We start from the raw sequence: 23,098 nt of genomic DNA on the forward strand, positions 1-23,098 counted from the left end.
GAGTCCCCGGGGGTCCCCTGCTCTCTGTGACAGCCGGGGGGGTGGCTGGTGGTACCCCAACCATGCCAGAGCTAACCCTTAGTGCCCCTGCTCCTGTGGCCTCGCTGGATGCTATGACGGCATTTCTTGAGGCGTTTGTTGCCAGGATTGAAGCGGCAAGTGGCCAGAAGGGGGGTAAAAAGCGCCCCCTCCCTGAGCCTGCTTCTGGGGATGTGTGACGTAGAATCAGGTGCTGCTTCTGCATTTGGCCCTGGTTCTGTCATGTCAGATGATGCAGACTTAGCCCACGCGGACAGTGAGGATGACTCTGCTTCAGGGTCGAAGCAGGATAAGGAATTTGTTGGAGCTTATATCACTGCGGTGCGGGATACTCAAAAACTTGAGGATTTGGCGGAGGCATCAGACATGCCGGTCCCTTGTAGGTTCCGCAAGCCACCCCGCACGGCAAAAGTTTCCTTGTGTTCCGTATCTAGACAAACTGTTATACAAGGAATGGGATCGGCCGCAGAAAGTTTTGCAGTACCAAAATACTTTGCGGTCCCTTACCCTTTTGAGGAGGATTTCCTAAAAAAGTGGGTATCTCCTCCGTCGGTGGACCCTGCGGTGTCCAGGCTGAACAAGGCCACCACGTTGCCTGTGGAAGGGGCTCCCACCTTTAAGGACCCCGCATATAGGAGAGCCGAGGCTTTGGCCCGCTCCTTATTCACAGTGGTGGGGTCGGCGGTGAAACCGGTTTTGGCCGGGGCTCTGGTGTCGCAGACACTTACCGAATGGGCTAAGTCCCTGGTACAGGAACTGGAGGCGCATAATGCTCCTGAGCTCTGTGTGGACCTGGCCGACCAGTTGGTGCAAGGTCTGAAATTTGTCTGAGTCGGCCCTGGATACGCTCCCCTTGCTCTCCAGGGCCTCTGCGGTGGTACTACTCCGCCTTGTGTGGCTAAAGTGTTGGTCTGCGGACCAGTCCTCTAAGAAGTCCCTGGTGGATTTACCCTTTAAGGGTGAATGGCTTTTTGGGGCGTCCCTGGATGACATCATAAAAGATGCCACAGGCGGTAAGAGCACTCTGCTCCCGCAATCCGGGAAGGGTAAGGAGCCTCGCCGTAAGCAAGGGCCCTCATTTACTGCCCCCAAGCTTTTTTTTGCCCGCCAAGTGCGGCAGGAAAACGTTTCCAGGGTGCTAAGGCGTCCACTGAAGGACAAAAGCGCCCCTGGTACCGCAAGCCCAACAAGCCTGCGGACAAGCCTGCCTCCGCATGAAGGTTTCCCCCGCCCACATCTCGGGTGGGGGGCCGGCTTCGCAAATTCGCGGCTTCGGTGGAGGTCTCTTCTTTCCGACCGTTGCGTTTGCGACGTAGTTTCCTCAGGGTACAAGGTAGAGTTTCTCTCTTGTCCACCAAACAGATTTTTTCCCTCCTTCCTCCGGATCGCCTGAAGGACCTGTCAGGAGCTGTCCAGGGTCTGTTGGGCAGGGGGGTGGTTGTACCAGTTCCCTCAACGGATCGGTTTCAGGGGTTTTACTCCAATCTGTTTGTAGTCCCCAAGAAGGATGGGGTCCGTCCAGTCCTGAACCTCAAGGCCCTCAATTGCTTTGTCAAAGTGCAAAAATTCAGGATGGAGTCGATTCGCTCAGTAATAGCAGCGCTCCATCAGGGGGATTTCCTAGCATCCTTGGATATCAAGGACGCGTACCTGCATATCCCAATATGCGCGAAACACCAGAGGTTTCTGCGCTTTGCGGTCGGGGAGGACCACTTTCAATTTGTGGCCCTCCCGTTCGGCCTGGCTTCGGCATCGCAGGTTTTCACCAAGGTGCTCTCCCCGATCCTGGCCCTGCTGCGCAAGTGCGGGATCGCTATCGTGGGATACGTGGATGACCACCTTCTGAGAGCTTCCTCAAGCTCAGAATTAGAAGAGGACGTGTCTATCACCTGTCAGACCCTCCGAGAATTCGGTTGGCTGCTGAATATCCAGAAGTCAGTGCTGGTACCATCTCAGCGGCTGGAATATCTGGGGTTGGTCCTGGATTCCTCGGAGGCGAGAGTTTTTCTCCCAGCGGAAAAGCTGCAGACTCTGCAATCTGCAGTGCAGCGGTTGGCGACCCAGAGATGGGCGTCGCTTCGCTTTGGCATGAGAGTGCTGGGTCTGATGGTGGCCTCTTTCGAGGCAGTTCCGTATACCCAATTCCACACTCGAGTGTTACAGAAAGAGATTCTGTCACGTTGGAACAAATTTCCTTCGTCTCTGGATTACCAGATTCGGGTGAGTCGACTGACCAAGTCCTCCCTAGTGTGGTGGCTGACGTCTCTGGTACTCCGGACCGGGAAATCGTTTCTGCCGTGTCACTGGACAGTGATCACAACGGATGCCAGTCTCTCCGGCTGGGGGTTGTCCAGTCAGCCCAGGGGCGCTGGACTCAGGATGAGTCCCGCCTTCCAATCAATGTATTGGGGCTCAGAGCAATGAAGTTGTGTCTCTCCAAGTGGTCTCTGGGTCTGCAAGGCCGACCAATCAGAATCCAGTCCGTCAACGCCACGGCTGTGGCATACGTCAATCATCAAGGGGGCACACGAAGCTCGGCTGCAGCGACGGAAGTCGCACACATCCTCCGGTGGGCCGAAAGCTGCGTTCCAGCTCTGTTGGCGGTGTACATTCCGGGGGTGCTGAATTGGCAAGCCGACTATCTATGTCGCCAAAAGCTAGACCAAGGAGAATGGTCGCTACACCCGGAGGTGTTTCAGAGTCTGTGCCAAAAATGGGGCACTCCAGACCTGGACCTTCTAGCGTCTCATCTCAATCGGAAGGTGTCACGATTCGTGACCAGGTCGAGGGACCCGTGGGAGGACGCTTCAGACGCGCTGGTGGCGCCTTGGGGGAATACCAACAATTCTGATCGCCCCGGATTGGCCGCGCCGTCCCTGGTATGCGGACCTGGTGTGTCTGGTGGCAGACGTTCCCTGGCGTCTACCCCTGAGAGAAGACCTTCTGTTGCAAGGTCCTATCTTTCACCCTGCTTTACATTCGCTGGCTTTGACGGCGTGGCTGTTGAGAGCCAGGTGTGGAAGGACAGAGGTCTGTCAGGCTCGGTGATCTCTACCATGCTACGAACACGGAAGTCTACTTCACAAAAGATTTACCATCGTATGTGGAAGGCCTACATCTCTATGTGTGAAGAGATGAAGTGGCACCCCCGTACATACAAGATGTCCCGGATTCTGCTGTTTTTACAGCGTGGAGTGGATCAGGCTCTCGCCCTAAGTACGGTTAAGAGTCAGATCTTAACTTTTTACTTTCAGCGACCCTTGGCGGCGCACGTTTGTGCAGGGGGTCCGGCATGTGGCCCCTCCAGTGCGTCCTCCACTGCCTCCATGGGACTTGAATTTAGTTCTTTCTGCGCTTCAAGAAGCTCCGTTTGAGGACATTCGGAAGATTCCTTTACTGACTTTGTCTCAGAAGGTGTTTTTTCTGGTGGCAATTACTTCGGTCAGACGAGTATCTGAACTGGCGGCCTTGTCTTGCAAGGCTCCCTACTTAGTCATCCATGAGGATAAGGTGGTGCTGCGGCCGCAGCCATCATTCTTTCCAAAGGTTGTTTCGGCTTTTCACATTAATGAGGACATTGTTTTGCCATTTGTCCTCGACCGAAAAACCCGAAGGAGGCCACTTTGCATTCCTTGGACGTGGTTCGGGCCCTACGGGTGTACTTGTCTGCTACGGCTCCGTTTCGGAAATGGGACTCACTGTTCGTGATGGTGACTGGTCCTAAAAAAGGTCTGGCCGTCTCGTCGGCCACCATTTCTAGGTGAATCAGACAGGTCGTGCTCCAGGCCTATGCCCAAAAGGGGCGGGCGCCTCCCTTTCAGGTCACGGCGCATTCGACCAGGGCGATTGGTGCCTCTTGGGCTTTCCGTCATCATACTCTTACAGGTATGTAAGGCGGCGACCTGGTCGTCAATCCACACATTCTCAAAATTTTACAAGGTGGATGTGAGTGCATCTTCGGATGCCTCCTTTGGCCGCAAGGTTTTACAGGCGGCAGTTGAAGTTCATCCGTTGAGGAACTCTGGTTTGTTTGGGGTGAAGCTTGGTTTGCTGTGTTTTCCCACCCCTCGAATTTTTTTGACACTGCTTGGGGACGTCCCTAAGGTCAATGCTGCTGTGTCCGTCCATGAATGGAAGAGAAATAGGATTTTTGTACTCACCGTAAAATCCATTTCTCTGAGTTCATGGATGGACACAGCACCCACCCCTCCTTTGTTTGTACTGCTTATCTACGAACTGAGGCTGGATGTTCCAGAGAGTGGGATGTACCCGGGGGACACGCCCCCTGGGAGGTGCTGTACTGAGAGAAGTGTTTTTAACACTTAAAGTGCTGTTTCTTTCTGCCTAGTCTCTCCTAGAACGAAGGTATATAACCCTAAGGTCAATGCTGCTGTGTCCGTCCATGAACTCAGAGAAATGGATTTTACGGTGAGTACAAAAATCCTATTTTAACGCAGCTGTGCAAAGTAAAGGAAAACCTGAAAACATGGCCAAGTGGGGGGGGTTCTTTAGGACTGTGGTTGAGAACTGCTGATTTAGAGAACTTGTAACTTTAGGTGTAGCTAATGCATAAAGCTCTAAGTCTAGGAGAGGGGCATAGACGCATGCTTACATCTCATCAGTGAGTCTGCTATCATGGGTGCAATTTTCTCATAAATTCAGAAATCGTAAAACACAGAATTCCTCCCTAAAAGAAAAAGCAAGGAATAGGGTTACCCTTTAAGAGGTTAAATACAAATAAATGTTAAGAGTCAGGCAGGAGACAGTGGGAGACCCCTTGACTCAGGATTTTAGCAGGCAAGGTGCCCTAGGGATACTGTTTATGTGCCTTCGATCCAACATACTAGATATAGACCCACTGAATAATCCCTTAGTGGAAGCCTGAGAAAAAGGACCCACACAGGAGTCTTCAGAAACGGGGTACCAAGAAAAACATGTGCACCACCTCCCTGAAGCTGTAAACTATTCTGTAGCTGCTCCACACTTTGCACACATATGCCTAAGTGAGTGCTTTCAGCAGAGTTGAATGCCCAGGGACGCTTTACAGGCCACCCCCACTTTCACTTTTTTAGCAAGGTCTGGTTAGAGCTTCCGCAACAATGTCAAGGGTCAGCTGATCTGGAAAGCTGCAAAATTAGCCCATTCTGGTTCTACAGGTACTGTAGAGACTTGCTAGATTAAAAACAATCAATGTAGGAACAGAATTTGCTGCTTTCACAAAAGAGTTGTCTGTTTGAGAACACTAGCAAAAAACTGAAGCCTGCTAAGAGTAGTGGGAGGGGTTTTACTAGGCTATCCTTACAGTTTTTGTCTTCCTGTGTCCAATATCCTGAAGACTGCAGCATAATCCAGTATACCTGAATATTTCATCCCATGTCTCTTAATGTATGGTTAATAAATATATTTAACAATATTCAACTGAATGGCTAGTTTTTGTATACGTTGAAAAGCAGAGATACCAACTTGCTTATTTGATCTCTCCTGGACTTCAGTAGCCAGATCCCCCTGTTGCTATACCTGCTTGATTGTATCCATATTAAATATTTTGCTGTAGTACATCTTAAATTAAAAGGTCAACAGGAAGAGTTGATGCTCTGTTAGGATTAAAGGTGGTAGACATAAGTGTTTCCTACCAGAATCTATGAGAGAAAGAATAAGCTTTGGTATATTTATGCAAGTTGCTGGCATCTACAGAAAACAGAGCCCAACTCTACATCTTAAATGTTTTTGGAAAAGTTGGTAAGGTTTTGAGCCCCTGTAAATTCTTTACTGTTGTCTATATCCTCATCCATCAAGTCTTCCCTTTACCTCCATTAAAAAGGGGTCAGATTGATGGGAAATCTCTCCAGTGATGACAGACAGCAATAACATATTTATATTTAAAGCGGATGTGCCACGGGAAAATAATATTAAAAGCCAGCAGCTACAAATACTGCAGCTGCTGACTTTTAATATTAGGACACTTACCTGTCCTGGAGTCCAGCGCTGATCGCAGCAGAGCACGAGCGATCGCTCGTCTCTCTGCTGCTCCCCCTGCCATCCACGCTGAGGGAACCAGGAAGTGAAGCGCTGCGGCTTCACTGCCCGGTTCCCTACAGCGCATGCGCAAGTCGCGCTGCGCCAGCCGATTGGCTCACACGCTGTGTGCTGGGAGCCGAGTGTTCCCAGCACACAACGGGCGACAGACGGGATGTGACGGAATGCCCGTCTTTCGCCCGTAGCGTGTGGCCGAAAGTGGGTGCAAATACCTGTCTTTAGACAGGTGTCTGCACCCCCCTCCCCCCTGAAAGGTGTCAAATGTGACACCGGAGGGGGGGAGGGTTCCGATCAGCGGGACTCCACTTTAGGGTGGAGAACCGCTTTAAGTACAATCTCTACAATCCCTTTGTTAGGTTTTATTATCTGTGCCTTTCTGTCCCAGTGACCCTTTTCCCTTGTACTCCTTGTCCTTCCAAAATATAACTTATTCTTCTTCTTGCAGGAAAACTGTGGTGTGCAAAGAAGAACAAAAAAAAGAGAAAAAAAGTGTTATACAATGCTAACAAAAATGACGGTAAGCTTCCAAGCATTTGAAAGTTTAATAGTATTTTTTTCCAGTGGATGCCATTATTCTTGGAATAAAGTCTTAATGGTAATTCCACTTTGCGTTCACCGCAACTCACATCTGCCGATTTAGCGATCCATACACTTCTAAATCCATTCACAGTCCCAGAGGCTGTATATTGGAATAATGCCAAGTTGAGATTTGTCAAATTATTCTTGTGACCATGCTCACGAATGAGAAATCACTTCTTTCTTCTGGGGCAGAAATAGCAATTCTCATTGGGCTTCTAAATCGGACCAGTCACCACTTGCCTTTGCCAATATTTTCCTGAAGCACTGTTTTTGGAGTTGTGTACAGATCAGTAAGGCCCCTTTCACACTGGGGCGGGAGGTGCAGTGGTGGTATAGCGGCGCTATACCGTCGGAATTGCCGCAGGATTCGGCTGCTAGCAGTGTGTTATTAACCCCCACTAGCAGCCGAAAAAGGGTTAATACTGCCCTCAATGCGCCTCTGCAGAGGCGCATTGCGGGCGGTATTACCGTGGTTTCCCATTGTTTTTGATTTTTCTCTCCCGCCAGCGCATCGCCTCAGTGTGAAAGCCCTCGGGCTTTTACATTGAGAATGCTGGGCAGGAGTTTTTTCAGGCGGTATTTAGGCGCTATTTTTAGCGCTATACCGCCTGGAAAACTCCTCAGTGTGAAAGGGGCCTAAATCGGACGTGGAACGCTTTGAACTTGCTAAATAGCATGAAAGTGCAGCAGCGTCTGGAGGAGTGTGGAGGGTGTTGAGAGGCAACATTCTCATTTTTGGATGCAAAAGTGGCATTTCCCTTCATGCAGTAAGATTCCTTCATCTGAATCCTCTGCACAGGTCACTTCCTAGCTAAATGTTAACACCCCCATTTACTGCATATTGACATATTTGCTTATTGTCTGTGAGTCACTGTTGTGTTGTGTTGTGATAAAATCATGATCCTATATTGTTATTTTACTTTTTTGTAATAAATGTGGAACAACATGAAAGAATCTTTTCAAATTTTGTTCTGGGATTCTTCTTTTCCCATCCAGATTACGATAATGAGGAAATCTTAACATATGAAGAAATGTCCCTTTACCACCAACCAGCGAACAGAAAGCGACCCATAGTTCTTATAGGACCACAAAATTGTGGGCAAAATGAGCTGCGGTTGCGCTTGTTGAACAGTGAGGCTGATCGTTTTGGCACTGCTGTACCTCGTATGTATTTTCTTTTCATTTTTAATGGGTAATAGCTTACAAAAGCAGTTCAAGCAGAAACTGATAAGAACCTACATGAAAGAAATCCCATGCTCAGAGAAACAAAAAATTCTAAACCGGCCCAGTATAACCTCTTACTACCAGCATGCCTTAGGACTTGTTCACACCTTTCAAGTCCAACAAAAATGTAATAAAAAATTGGCCCCTTTAACCACTTAAGGACCGCCGCACGACGGTATACGTCAACAGAATGGCACGGGTGGGCACATGGGCGTACATGTACGTCCCTGCCTTCCCGCAGGTGCGGTGCCAGCGGCGGTCCGTTTCGCTTCAGGAGCGATCCGGGGGGAGGGGCGGCCATTGGTTTCTGGCCACCCCCTCACGATCGCTCCTGGCGAATGAAATGCTTCCCCTGCCTGTGAACTGTAAACACAGGCAGGAGGAAGTGATGTCACACTCCTCAAGGAGATATTTTGGACCGGAGCTCGAGGAGAGAAGACATCCACAGTAAGTTGCACAAGCACTACACAGACACCAGTAAACATAGGCACACAAGTCACCCCCAGATCACCCCCCCTGCTGAGCCCCCAGTCACAGTGTCACTGATTGCAGTGATCATTTATTTACTGATCACTGCATTTAGTGTCATTTTGTGACTGTAAAAAGTGTCATGGCAGTTGGGCCCCTTTAGGTCCAGGGTAGCACCCTACCTCCCTAATAAAGATTTAACCCCTTGATCGCGCCCAGTATCACTAAGCGATCGTTTTTCTGATCACTGTATTAGTATCATTGGTGCCGCAAAGGTAGCCAGTTATTTTTTTAGGTTCGCCGCCAGGTTTTTATAGCGTCAGGTACCCTTATATATTTTCTAATAAAGGTTTTAACCCCCTGATTGCCCCTAGCGTTAACCCTTTCACCAGTGATCACTGTATAAGTGTCACTGGTGACACTGGTTAGCCAGTTAGTGATTTAGGTTCCCCGTCAGGTTTTTATATGACGTCAGGTTCCCCCATATATTACCTAATAAAGGTTTTAACCCCCTGATTGCCCCCCAGTTAACCCTTTCACCAGTGATCACTGTATAAGTCTTACGGGCGACGCTGGTTGGTTAGTTTGCCTTTTATAGCATCAGAGCACCCGCCGTATATAACCCAATAAAGGTTTAACCCCCTGATCGCCCAGCGGGTGATATCAATTAAATTTTAGCGTCAGTAAGGGTCTGCGTCACCCCAGGCAGCGTCAGGTTAGTGCCAGTAACGCTAACACCCACGCGCAAAGCATACACCTCCCTTAGTGTTATAGTATCTGAACAGATCAATATCTGATCTGATCAGATCTATACTAGCGTACCCAGCAGTTTAGGGTTCCCAAAAGCGCATTGTTGGCAGGATCAGCCCAGATACCTGCTAGCACTTGTGTTTTGCCTCTCCGCCCAGCCCCGCCCACCCAAGTGCAGTATCGATCGATCACTGTCACTTACAAAACACAACACACATAACTGCAGCATTCGCAGAGCCAGGCCTGATTCCTGCGATCGCTAAGTTTTTTTTTTGGTAGCGTTTCCTACATTTGCTGACAGGTCAGATATTTTTTTACCTGTGAATCCTTACTAGTGTACCACTAAATTTAGAGCCCAAAATGGCAAAGCGAATGTACACTAGTAGAGAGGCCTACGAGTTTCTGAGCATGACAGATGGTGAAGAGGAGGTCACGCATCTATCAGATTCTGGCTCAGAATACAACACCTTAAAAGACAGCGGCTCCATGTCAGATAGCTCTGACGACGAAGAGGAGGTCCCTGCTAAGGGCAGGCGTACCCGACCCCATTCTGCTGTTGTTGAGGTGCAAGAACCGCAGGACCCTCGTATGGAGCAGAGAGGCAGTACTAGCACCGCTATTCCTTCTGGTGGACTGGCAAGCACCAGCGGCCTAGTACACCCTGGTCGTTCATCCAGCACTGCAGTATCACGTGGTGACGTGGCAAGTCCCATAAGTGCAGTTAAAGCTGGCGAGGTGGCAAGCACAAGTAGTGTCCCACTGCCACCAAGAAGAAGACAGACAGGCCCGTCGTGCCCTTCCTGCTGCATTCGCCAATCCTGATTGGGTCCCCACCACTTCTGCAGCACCTGTACTTTTCCCATTCACTGACCAACCCGGTATTCAGGTGGAAACAGTTGATTTTACGTCACTTGATTTTTATTCACTGTTTTTCACAGAAGATCTCTATAGATCTATTGTGGACCAGACTAATTTGTATGCTGGTAATTTCATCGCCGCTAATCCCCAGTCCGCCCTTGCCAGACGATGGAAACCACTAACGGTTTCCGAATTTAAGACCTTTTTGGGCCTTTGCCTCAACATGGGCATACATAAATTTCCAAAGTTGCGGACGTATTGGTCCACATGACCATATGCCCGTGTTCTCTGCTTCCATGGCCAGGAAACGATAGGAGGCAATCTTGCGGTTCATGCACTTCAACGACGATGAACTTTGTCGTCCACGTGGGGACCCTGAATACGACCGGCTCTACAAAATTCGGCCCCTCATAAACCACTTCAAAGAACGTTTTGCTTCCTTGTTTACTCCCGATCAAGTTGTCTGCGTTGATGAGTCCCTAATTAAATTTTCTGGCCGCTTTTCTTTCAAACAGTACCTTCCCAGCAAGCGTGCCAGATACGGGGTCAAGCTCTATAAGCTCTGTGACAGGGCAACAGGCTATACTTGGAGCTTTATAGTTTGAGGGAAAAGCTAGGTAGAGCCGGAGAACTGCCCAGATTACATAGGGAGCGCTGGCAAGATTGTGTGGGACTTGGTGTCACCCTTAATTGGAAAGGGGTACCACTTATATGTGGACAATTATTGCACGAGCGTCCCACTTTGTAGTCACTTGTTTGATCATCAGATTGGTGCATGTGGCACCGTGCAACCTAATCGTCGGGGCTTACTCCAGAGGCTTGTAGATTCCCGTCTTAGGCTGGGGGGCGAGAGCCTGCTCAAAGTGTAATAATTTGCTCGCTGTGAAGTGGAGGGACAATAAGAATGTTTTCGTTCTTACCTCCCTTCACACAGACACAACGGTACAAATTTGTACGGCGATTGGTGTTGTGGAGAAACCCCTCTGTGTCCACAAATATAACCAAAATATGGGAGGGGTGGACCTCAACGACCAGTTGTTGGCGCCGTATCATATTGCCCGTAAGGCGAGACGGCGGTACAAAAAAGTGTCTCTAAACTTATTTCAATTGGCTTTACTGAATGCTTATGTGCTATACAGAGCTTCAGAATGGACTGGATCCTTCCTTCAATTCCAGGATGAGATCATCACAGAACTCCTGTATCCAGGCGGTTCTGCACCTCACCATTCCCAACCAGTAAGCCGACTGCATGAGAGGCATTTTCCTTTTGTCCTCGAGAGTACCCCTACCCAACGAGCCCCTCAAAGAAAATGTAGTGTCTATAGAAAGCACAGATAATTGGCGTGACACCCGTTATTATTTTCCCCGCTGTCCTGACAATCCTGGTCTTTGCATTGGGAAATGTTTTGAACGCTACCACACACTAGTGAAGTTTTAGCGTAGGGTACAGCATTTCACAGGCTAGGACACACTTAGACAGGGTCTCCCAAGATGCCATCGCATTTTAAGAGACCCAAACCTGGAACCTAAAAGTTGAAGTTACAGTTACAAAAAGTGTTAAAAAAAAAAAAAAAAAGTAAAAAATAAACACAAAAAAAAAAAAATAGTTGTTTTATTCTCTCCCTCTCTATTCTCTCTATTGTTCTGCTCTTTTTTACTGTATTCTATTCTGCAATGTTTTATTGTTATGTTTAATCACACTTGCTTTTCAGGTATGTAATTTTTTTTTATATTTTACTGTTTTCAGGTACGCCATTCAGCTGTTGCGCAGATTTATTTATCTTGACAGCAACAGCGTTTGCTCCCACGGTACATAAAGCCGAGACTCCAACGCTGTAGGAGGTGATTTCACCAACACAGTTAAAAAAAAAAGGAGCATATATGCCGAAGCATGGGGGCAGCAGGGGCGGAGGAGCGATTTTGCTCCTAATGCCGCGTACATACGGTAGAAATTCTGACAGAAGCTTGCCCGTGGAAAAGATCGACCGTGTGTACGCAGCATAACTTTTTTGCGGGAGGATGCCCCCATGCTTCGGCGAATATTATCATTAGAAGTGGGTGGATGAAGGGAGGTATTCTAATGGTGGGCATTCCCACCGATCAATCTTTTTTTTCATGCAGGCTGCATGAAAAAAAAAAAGATTACAATACATGTCCAACAAGGACCTTCAACGTATGGTATGTTGCTGGACTTTGAATGGTTATACCAGAATGATGCCTGCCGGTTTAGGTATCATCTTGGTATCATTCTTTTCAGCCAGCGGTCGGCTTTCATGTAAAAGCAATCCTAGCTGCTAATTAGTCTCTAGACTGCTATAACAAGCAGTGGGAGGGAATGTTGCCCCCCCCCCCCCCCAGATATAAACAGCGCCATTGGGAAAGCATTTCATCACACCGATCTTGGTGTGGTCAGATGCTTTGAGGGCAGAGGAAAAATCTAGGGTCTAATAGACTCCATTTTTATTTTATTTTTAAAAAGAGTACCGGTCACTGACTATTGCTACTATAGGGGATATTTACATTCCCTGAGATAACAATACAAATTGTAAAAAAAAAAAAAAAATGGAAGGAACGGTTTGAAAATAAAAGCAAAATGAATAATAAAAAAAAGCACCCCTATCCCCCCTGCTCTTGCGCAAAGGCGAAACGCAAGGGTTTGTTTGGTGTCATATGTAAACAGCAATTGCACTATGCATGTGAGGTGTTGCCGCAAAGGTCAGATCGAGGGCAGTAATTTTAGTAGTAGACCTCCTCTGTAAAGCTAATGTGGTAACCTGTAAAGGCTTTTAATAATGTTTGTGCTCAATTTTAAAGCATGTCGGGTTTGGTATTCGCCTAATAGCATCTCCAGCCTGTCTATGTGGTACAAAGCCTACTTGATCCTTCTTAATTAACCGTGGGAGCAAAGAATTTAGGCAATTGGCCAGAATTTAAGTCAAGATTTTCATGTCTACTAATATTAAGAGGGGCACCCGTCAGGGATGTCCACTCTCGCCACTTCTTTTTGTACTGGCTCTGGAGCCATTGGCGGAAGCGATTCGTTCACATCCGGATATAAAGGGTATTGAAGTGGCGGACTGTCCCCATAAAATTTCTTCATTTGATGGATATTCAATCTCACTTTAACAGGTTCGTTTGGCAGAATAGACCCCCGAGATTTGCTAGAGATATTTTATACCGCCCTGCTGCCAATGGCGGCCTGGGAGTTCCCCAAATCTGGCTTTACTATTTTGGCCAGCAGATTCACCCAACAGGCTCAGTGGAACATAATTAATTCTAGGGTCCCCTTGGTTAGATTTGAGCAAGACTCTATATCCCCCTTTTATCTCCCAGGGCTTTTATGGTCCTCAAACCGTTCCTGGCCAGGTTTGAACTCTAGGAACTCCATAGTGGATGTTGGTTTGAGGCTGTGGGGGGATTATAAAGATAAATTTAAGCTGGTGTCACTGACCCCCCGTGGCGCCTCATTTTTGGGTGATCCGAGATTCCCCACAGCCTATGACCACCCAGACTCTTATGCCGCGTACACACCATCACTTTATGTGATGAAAAAAAATGACATTTTTAAAAACGTCACTTTAATTGACTGTGTGTGGGGGAAAACGTCGTTTTATGTCTGGTAAAAAACTACCAAAAAAAATTGAAGCATGCTTCAATTTTATGTGTCGTTTTTCAAAAGTGCACTTTTTACTTCACAGAAATTGACCGTGTGTAGCAAAAAACTTCGTTTTCTAAGACGTTTTTTCATCCACGCATGCCCAGAAGCTACTTATGAAGCAAGCTTCAATGGTAAAACGTGGTGGAACGTAACCTCGCTTTGCTAGAACATTGTGAGAAAACAATGGTGTGTAGGCAACTTCGTCTTTGAAAATTGAAGTTTTAAAAACGTCATTTTTTACTTCACAGAAAGTGATGGTGTGTACGCGGCATTATAGGATCTGGGTGGACTGCGGGTTGACGAAGTTAGACGACTTTCTTGTAAACTCTACATTTGTTACTTTTTCCCATTTGCAATCACTTCACCCTATCCCATCTAATGAATTTTATCATTTCCTTCAGATTAGACATTTCTTCCAACAACACTACCCCTCCCCAATTGCTGATTCAAACTCTCCCTTTGAAGACATCTGTTATTCAGCTCCCAGGCAAAAGGGTCTCATCTCTGGGGTCTATAGATTAATGGACTCTGTGAGCGAGTCCCCCACATTGAAATATAGAGTGCAGTGGAAGCGGGAACTCAACCTGGGTGGTGATGATTTTGATTGGATAAAAAAATTGGCAGAACATGCGCAAGTGCACAAAGTCACTGACGGCTAGGGAGACCGCTGTTAAACTGCTGACGAGGTGGTACTACACCCCCCTCCGGCTTAGTAAAATCTATCCGCAGACTTCCCCTTCCTGTTTTAGCGGTTGTCCACAGCAAGGTTCGTTTCTCCATTTGTTTTGGGAATGTTAAAAACTGCAAAGGTTGCCTGTTTCTTTAACGTTAAACATTGCCTTCTATTTCAAACCCAGCCTGATATCCCCGGTCCTCTTATGAAATTAATCCACTCTATCTGTATTGCCATGCAATGGGCTATTGCACTACACTGGAAAAAATTGTCGGTCCCTTTCCCCCCAGTGGTTAAGTGAATAGATCGAATGATGCTGTCCGAAAAAATATTTCACACTTTACATGACTCTGTCCCAGCTTATGATTCTAAGTGGAACTGACCTCAGTCTTATTATTTGGTTTTATTTATTTTGATTTTGTTTGCTTGTGTTATCTATGATTCTTTAATTTGTTGTTTGGATTGCCTTATATTTTTGTCTTGTGCTGTTTTCCCAGGGCTCTGGGTTTGCACTATATGCAGGTTTTACTATCTATTCAGTGTTCAGTCTTATAGATCTTGAATCCCCTCTTATATCACCTGCTTTGAATATATTATACATGTTCTCTGTCTTCTTTTCATGTACTTGGTGATCCTTTACGTGTGATTTGTTTGTTTTATTCTCAATAAAATATTTTGAAAACAAAACAAGTCTTTATTTGCCGACGACATCATTCTAACTTTAACTTCCCCTAGAATTTCTTTACCAAATTTGCAGTTCCTTTTAGATACTTTTGCCTCTCTTTCGGTGCTCCGCGTTAACCCTTCCAAATCTAAGGCTTTGTCGGTCAATCTCTCTCCCATGTTGGAGGATTTACAGTCGGCTCTCCCATTCCAGTGGGTCTCCTCGTTGCCTTACTTGGGGATCCGCCTTACCCCTACGTATTCTGGATTGTACCAGGTTAATTTTCCACCTTTACTCAGAAAGCTATCTGATATGCTGTTGTCCTGGTCCCATTTGCCCCTATCTCGGTTTGGCAGAATAGCAGCCGTTCATATGTCCTATCTCCCAAAACTACTTTATTTTTTTTCGTGTCATTTCGGTTCTTTTGCATATACTATGTATACCCCAATGTAAGATTTTACAGTTCATCTGGGGACCAACTCGCCCCCGAATCAACAAATGGATCCTGTACGCTAAACGAGTTAACGGCGGCCTTTCGGTCCCTAATTTACGGGCCTACTATATAGCAGCAAATATAGCCCCACTTTCTCACCTTAACGAGACGTTCCAGCTCCCGCTGTGGGCTACGATTGACCTATTCCTATCTCCTCTTTGCCCTGGCTCCATCCTGCGCATTGCCCGACGGTTATAGGGCCCTGTTTAGCCCATTCCTTGTGATTATGGGACTCGGTAAAATACTCAGCAGGATTGATTTCACCCCATCTCCCACTTCTGCGGCTCCTACACTGCCCATTATTTCTTCAAGGCTGTGATAACCCTACCCAACTCTCCTGGTGGACTGCAAATGGGTTCACAGACGTTCATTCATTATTTAGGCCCACTAGAATTTTGACATTTGATGCTTTACATAGTTCCCATGGTATCCCCTTGCGGGAGCACTACAGTTATTTACAACTTCGTCACTTTCTCCAGAGCCTCATTAAATTTCAACCTACCCCTTATACTCTGACTCCCTTTGAGAGTCTAAGTAGAGCCAGGCCCAATTCCCTGGGCCTGATGTTTTTGATATGCACGGCAGTGATATCCACAAAGAGACCCCCTTTAAGGTCTTATCTTCAATGGGAGAAGGAATTGGGAAAACAGTTGGACTGGCAGATTATGACCATAGCTCTTTCCAAGTGCTCACGCAATGTGTTAATTTTGCAAAATGCCTATAAAGTATTGTACCGGTGGTACTATACGCCGGCCAGGTTGGCTCGCTTTATCCCAACTTACTCCCCACTCTGTTTCCGGAGATGCTCCCAGGAGGGTTCAATGGCACATATTTGGTCATGCCCGCTGGAGTGCAGGTTGTGGGTCAGGGCATACGCCCTTTTTCGCAATCTGCTTAAGACTAATCTTAACGTGAAGGTTCACCCGAAAATAATTTTTTAAGATTAGATTCATGCTCATTTTGTCTAGGGGAATCGGCTAGTTTTTTAAAAAACGAAGCAGTACTTACCGTTTTAGAGAGCGATCTTCTCCGCCGCTTCCGGGTATGGTCTTCGGGTCTGGGCGTTCCTTCTTGATTTACAGGCTTCCGACGGTCGCATCTATCGTGTCACGATTTTTCGAAAGTAGCCGAACGTCGGTGCGCAGGCGCCGTATAGAGCCGCACCGACGTTCGGCTTCTTTCGGCTACTCGTGACGCGATGGATGCGACCGTCGGAAGCCTGTCAATCAAGAAGGAACGCCCAGACCCGAAGACCATACCCGGAAGCGGCGGAGAAGATCGCTCTCTAAAAACGGTAAGTACTGCTTCGTTTTTAAAAAAACTAGCTGATTCCCCTAGACAAAATGAGCATGAATGTAATCTTAAAAAAAAAAATTCGGGTGAACCTCCACTTTAATAGGGACTCCTATGAAGCTCTCCTTGGTAAACTTATAATTGAATTACTACATACAGAACGGCAGTTAGCCCAGCATCTCTTTACTGCAACTAAATTGACATTTGCGAGGGCATGGAAAACCCCCACACTCAGCTTTGAGGCAGTCAAATATCGTCTGATGTCATGGTTAATGAGAAATTGACGGCTGTCCTCCCTGATACGCATGACAAGTTTCTTAAAGTTTGGCAGCCTTGGATTTCATATTCTCACCATTCCAGGTTTTGATACTACATTACTTTCGGTGTAAGACTCCTCTCGCTCGCTTTACCCCTCTACTCCTCCCTTCTCTTTGTTCTATTTTCCTTCCCCTTTCACTCTTTTTGTTGCTTTTTACTCTTTTTCTCGAGGTTGCGCAAATTCCTGTTCTACAGTTGTGTAACCTGCACTTATCGCACAGGTTTACAGGACACCAGGCATAGCCTGGGATGATATGGTTATATCACGCTTCCTATATAGCCTGATTTAGCTTATCTATATAGGAAGTTTTTACACCAATACGGTGACAATAGATCTTGATCTTCCAATTGGAAGGTACAATTACACATTACGGTCATCGTAAGCATCTTATGGCTTTCAGGACACCTTGGAAGGTTATTACTTGATTACTACTTGGCTAACTGGTTCCAAGGACCTTCACAATTGAGTTTTGTATGTAATCATGGCTCATGTTTCCTCTATGTTGGCGGTGGACTTTTGGTACTGATTTGGTATGTTTATCTTATGTTGTATAGTCTGATTGTAAACCTGTACTGATGGTTTGTATGATAATAAAAACTTTTGTTAAAAAAAAAAAAACACTCGCTTTACAGACACAGAAAGAATCACTGTCCTTAAAGCGGAGGTTCACCCTAAAATTCAACTTTATGTAAATCAAACCACTACCCATCTATGCACAATCCGTTGTTTTGTTTTTTTTAAATCCGATTTTTTACCTTTTGTAATGCAGCCATCAGTGTTGTGTCAGTGATCCTTTCCCTGCGGGAGTGGGCGTGTAATATCTTTTCCCCCCAACAAGCGCGATGTCTCCTGGGAGTGAGTGATGAGAATCCCAGGAGACGCGCTGTACTGTAATCCCGCGATATCTCGCGGGTCACGTGACTCGTGACACCTTTTCTATCAGCTGCTCAGTGAGTGTACGTTCTGAGCTAGAGCTGATAGAAAAGGTGGATGTCGTCGTGACCTCAGTACGCCGGCCGTTGTGATGGCAACTGTGTAGTGTTGACGGCGCCGCTCGCTGTCAACACTGCACATGCGCGGGATAGAGCGGTGAATGCTGGGACATCAGTATTCACCGTATCCCGGAAGCATTTGCTTGTGGGCTTCAGACTGCCCACAAGCAAGATGGAAATGTCCATCCCAAATTTTTATAAAGTATCTTTTCCTGCAGAATGACTTCGCGGACGGCTCAAGTATTAGGACACGCAAGTGCCGGATTAAGCAAGGTAACACCGGCAGAATCATTTAAAAAAAAAAAAAAAAACGAATACCCGCGGTACCCCCCGCTTTAAGTCGGCAGTACAATCAAATTGCAAATACAGAAGCGAAGGAAGAATGATGCCATTATAAACAGTCTATCTGTGAATATGGAAATAAACCAGGGGTTCTCCTAGCTAGGGCACTGAAAGGGTCACAAACAAAACTGCTCATCACTCAAATCTGAAGCTGGCACCAAGCTGTCAGCCCAGAAATTTCAAAAATTCTATCAGAAGCTTTATAACCTCCCTAACACCCAAATCCAGCAAGGTCCATCTCTGGCAGATTTGAGATCTACTTTCTTGACATCTTCAGGTATGCCCTCCCTCTCGGCCATGGCAATTGAATCCTCTAAATTAGGGAACGCCCCTGGCCCAGATGGCCTAAATCTTGCCTACTACAAAACTTTTCAGGATGTTCTATCTCCATAATTTTTTACGTACCTATAGTTCTATTTCAGCTAACTGTAAGTTAACAGAGGATGCTTAGAGGGCTCCTATTATGGTCATCCCTAAGCAAGACCAAGACCAAACTCAATGTGGGAATTATCGCCCGATAGCACTCTTAAATGCAGATTAAAATTATTTTCTAAAATCCTAGCGAATAGGCTATTGCCATATATCCCTTATCTTGTTCATGTAGACCAGGCAGGTTTTATCCCCCCAGAGAGAGGCCAGGGATAACACTGTAAGGGCAATAGAACTGATCCACTCCACTCGTTTGGAGGCCCGACCTTTTTTGCGCCTAGCAACAGATGCTGAAAGTGCCTTTGATCGGGTGGACTGGCAGTTCTTGCGATTTATACCCTTAGACATATTGGCTTGAAGTCACAAATGCAGTCCTGGATTCAGGCATTATACACCGGCCCCACAGCCGCTGTGCTGGTAAATTGGGCCCGATCAGAGTTTTTCTCTATGTCCAATGGGACGAGACAAGGCTGCCCTCTTTCTCCAATAATTTTTGTGCTAACCCTAGAACCCTTTCTTTGTTAGATTAGACTCTTTGATTAGCGCAATACAGGTCTCAAGTATGGAGCATAAAATTGCTGCCTATGCAGATGATCTTTTATTTTTTCTTACTAACCCAGAGGTTTCACTATCCTCGTTTTTATTTCAATGTTTTGCTCAGCATAAGGATCTCTCAAATTTTTCTAAATAATGTTAAAAGTGAAGTGATTAGTTTTCTTCTCCATGCGGAGTGTATTGCAAAGCTACAAGGCCTCTATCAGTTTAAATGGGCTCATTCTTTTCTGAAATACCTTGGGGTTAAAATAACTCCCGGATACTGCCTCATTATATGAGATTCATTTTTGCCCATTATTATCTGAAATGCGATCACATCTCCAACTGTGGCAAACACCCTTACGTGGTTTGGGCGGTGGAACGCATTTAAGATGATATTGCTCCCACAGATTTTATATATAATGCAAGCAAAACCTATTAAATTACCTCAAGCTTTTTTTCGTGCGTGTCGGACATCGTTAATTAAATTTCTTTGGAGCAATAAAGCCGCTAGACTTGGTTATTCACTGTTAGTGCTGCCTAAATCTTTGGGGGGCATTGGTCTTCCTGGCTTGATTTCATACGAGCTCTACACTTGTCTAGAGTGGTGTCATGGTGTACTTCCTCACAGCCCAAACCCTGGATGCAAGTAGAACAAGCTTAATTGATCGTATTGTCTGCGCTTCCCTGGGTTGTCTATTAATATTATCGGGGATTGAAGAGGCACCCTACGAATGGGGCAACAATTGCAGTCCTTATTCAAATGCTCTCAACAAAGGGCTTTCTCCCAATCCATCACCTTTAACACCAGGGATTCAGCCGTGGCTTTGTTACTGTACATAGACTATGATCTGGTTTAAATTCACTTGGTTTACTGCTGTGCTTTGTTTTTGCAGATACTTCTCGAAGTCGGAGAGATAATGAAGTGGCAAGTCGTGATTATCACTTTGTTTCGAGGCAGACATTTGAATCTGACATCATTGCTGGAAAATTCATTGAGCATGGGGAATTTGAGAAAAACCTTTATGGCACCAGTGTTGATTCAGTGAGACAAGTTATTAATTCTGGAAAGATTTGCCTTTTGAGTCTTAGTACACAGGTAAGTGGGATTGTTCTTATAGTAGAAAAAGTGACCTGAACTCTGCAAAATCTACTCCTTTCATAAAAAATTACCCTGATTAATTATATTTAATTCACTAAAGCACTGGTTACCCTAAACAACTGCCATGTTTTATTTTTGTTTGTTTTTTCAAACAAGGATTGCTCTTTTATTGAAAAAATGTGCGATACAAGCATAAAAGAACAATATAGCAACACAAAGCAGTTGAACATGCAGTGTCAGAGGTAGACAAGAAAACTTCCAATACAAAACCATAGAAGGGGATCCACAAAACAAAATTTAAATATAAATACATTTATAATAATGACCATGGTTGCCAGATCTTGTTGTATTTTCAGGGCAATTTCTACTCGTATACGTCAATGTGTACAAAGGTAACACCATTTTAATGGTAGTTTCCCATGAGACTATAGAGTATTGCATAATACAATAAGTAAAAAAAATAGTAACTTGATGTATCTAGGTCTCTGTTTTTCATCTTGTATTCCCAGAAGGGAAAGCTCGGGGGGTATAGGAAGTGATAACTGCAGTCGTATATTAACAAGGTCAAAGACCTCTGTCTAGAACTGAGCCACCCTGGGACAGGTCCAAAACATATGAAAGAATGTGTCAGGAATGACATCTGGTACATTCAGGGGACCTATTTGGGTAAATTTGATGCAATCTAAGGGGTGTGTAAGACACACAGTGCAGAGATTTAACCTAAATTATCTTCTCTTTAGAGGCGATTGCTAATTTACAGTTATTTTCAAAACTTTCCTCCCATAATTCTCTATACAAAGTAGGAATATTCGCATTCCATTTTTCCCATAGTTTCCCCATCGTAAGGGACTCCACACACAAGTGAGTCAAGTATAACATCGAGAGAGGTTTAGAGAGCTGCTCCTGTGCAAGTAGGTCTTCCACTGGATCAGTCTCCAACATAGGGGAGTTGGGGAACTGTGATCGAGCTGCATGATGCAATTGGTAGTAACAGAATTGCATCCATCGAGGTAGCCCAAACCCAAAGAGAGGTCCGAAAAGGACAACAGAGCACCCCCTGGCATAACAACTCTTGGAATTCTGACACCCTAACGTGCCCAAACAGATTGCAGCATTAGCTCTCAACCTCGAAAACCACCACCTAACTGTGACCAGGATTGCTGCTCAGTGATATATCTTGAGATTGGGTAGAGCTAGGCCCCCATACTGAATGGGCAACTGAAGTGTAGATTTCGGAAAATGAGTAGCAGTGCCATGCCATAGAAAAGCGCCCACGCAAACGATCATCCTCCCGGGCGAAAAAAGACTCAGGGATAAAGGGCACTCCTGGCGAGTCAGGATTCCATCATTTGTAAGTACCTTGGCTCGAGGAGCACGGTACAACAAACCTAGCGAATAAAAAGATATCGAGGACCAAAACCTAATCTGCACAGCACCTTTCCAGAGGAAGACCCACTCAACTGAGCCAAAGGCCTTCTCAGCATCCAAGGAGGCCACGACTCTTGTACCGGAGTTACCAGGCCAAGTTCAAATACAGGCAACGGATATTGATGTCAGTGCCCTTCCTCTGACCAACGTGTATAAGATCTTCGATTACTGTAGAAAGACATAAAGCCAGCAATTTTGAACCTGTAAGAGGCACATTCTTAGGATCCTTGCCGGGTTTGGGCACTAACACAATAAGAGCCTCCAACATCAATTTCGGTCTCCAAGGAGGTGAACTGCGCCAAAAGGGCCGTGACCCTGGATGCCAAGAGCTCCTGGTGCAGGGAATAAAAATTCAACAGGGACTCCATCTGGACCCGGAGCCATGCCAGACTGCGTATGGCCTAAGGCTACTGGAACCTCTTCCAGGGTGATGTCTCCATCTAACAGCTCACGCTTGGCAAGAGTAAAAGAGAGGAAAGGAAAGTGTAAAAAACGCAAAAACTGTCAGTTGAAGTTATCCGGAGAAGACACCAAACCCCCCCCCAGCAGAATCTCTTTTCCTCACTATGTGAGTGGTGGGAATCTAGCTAGCCAGGAGAGCAGGCACCCATTCGTATCCCCATACTCAAACACCTGTTGGGTGGTGGAAAGAAGGGACTTCTTAGTCATCTTTATCCGTACCAATGATACCTTCCACAAGACACATTGCCATGCATCATAACCAGCTCAAAAAGAGCTCCCAACATAAGCGGACTCCTGACAAAGATCACTCTTCAACTGCATAAGGGTACTCCTAGAGTCACACTTAACTGAAGTAATACAGAAAATATATCCCCCCCAACCACATAATGCTTCAGGGATTCCCTCCTGAAATTAAGGATTCGAAAGCCAGTACGCAGACAGTCTCTAGAGTCGGAAACTCCCAGAATCACCTGACCTCAAAGACGGAAGAAGTGGAACATGATCTGAGATGCCTCTAGCCAGGATTTCAACCACTACAGCACAGAGTAAGTGGCATAAGCCAGGTCAATGCGGGAGGAAGATCAATATGTGGCTGAATGGCAGGTAAATTCTTAGAGGCATGGAAATGTCCTCAAGGGCAAAAGTGGTCGTCAACTGAGAGTCTGGAAAGCCCAAGCGGTAGAGGTATGAAGTCTGTCTAGGCATTGGTCAGGCACCAATTTGAAATTACCCGCAATCAGTACAGTAGGTACCCC

General features: G+C 46.1%; 1 protein-coding gene across 2 annotated transcripts in view; it reads left to right on the forward strand.

Annotated features, from left to right (window-relative positions):
* PALS1 (protein associated with LIN7 1, MAGUK family member) overlaps window positions 1-23,098 on the forward strand; it is a 340,500-nt gene that overhangs the window by 270,893 nt on the left and 46,509 nt on the right. Inside the window, exons 10-12 of one of the 2 annotated variants that reach the window (XM_040332882.1) lie at window positions 6,521-6,592; window positions 7,651-7,818; window positions 20,248-20,450. In XM_040332882.1, coding sequence (XP_040188816.1) covers window positions 6,521-6,592; window positions 7,651-7,818; window positions 20,248-20,450 — 443 coding nt within the window. The remainder of the gene's footprint in view (window positions 1-6,520; window positions 6,593-7,650; window positions 7,819-20,247; window positions 20,451-23,098) is intronic. The other variant, XM_040332883.1, reaches the window with a different exon arrangement.

The sequence above is a fragment of the Rana temporaria genome, chromosome 13 (genome assembly GCF_905171775.1).
Source record: "Rana temporaria chromosome 13, aRanTem1.1, whole genome shotgun sequence".
In the NCBI taxonomy this organism is placed as follows: domain Eukaryota; kingdom Metazoa; phylum Chordata; class Amphibia; order Anura; family Ranidae; genus Rana; species Rana temporaria.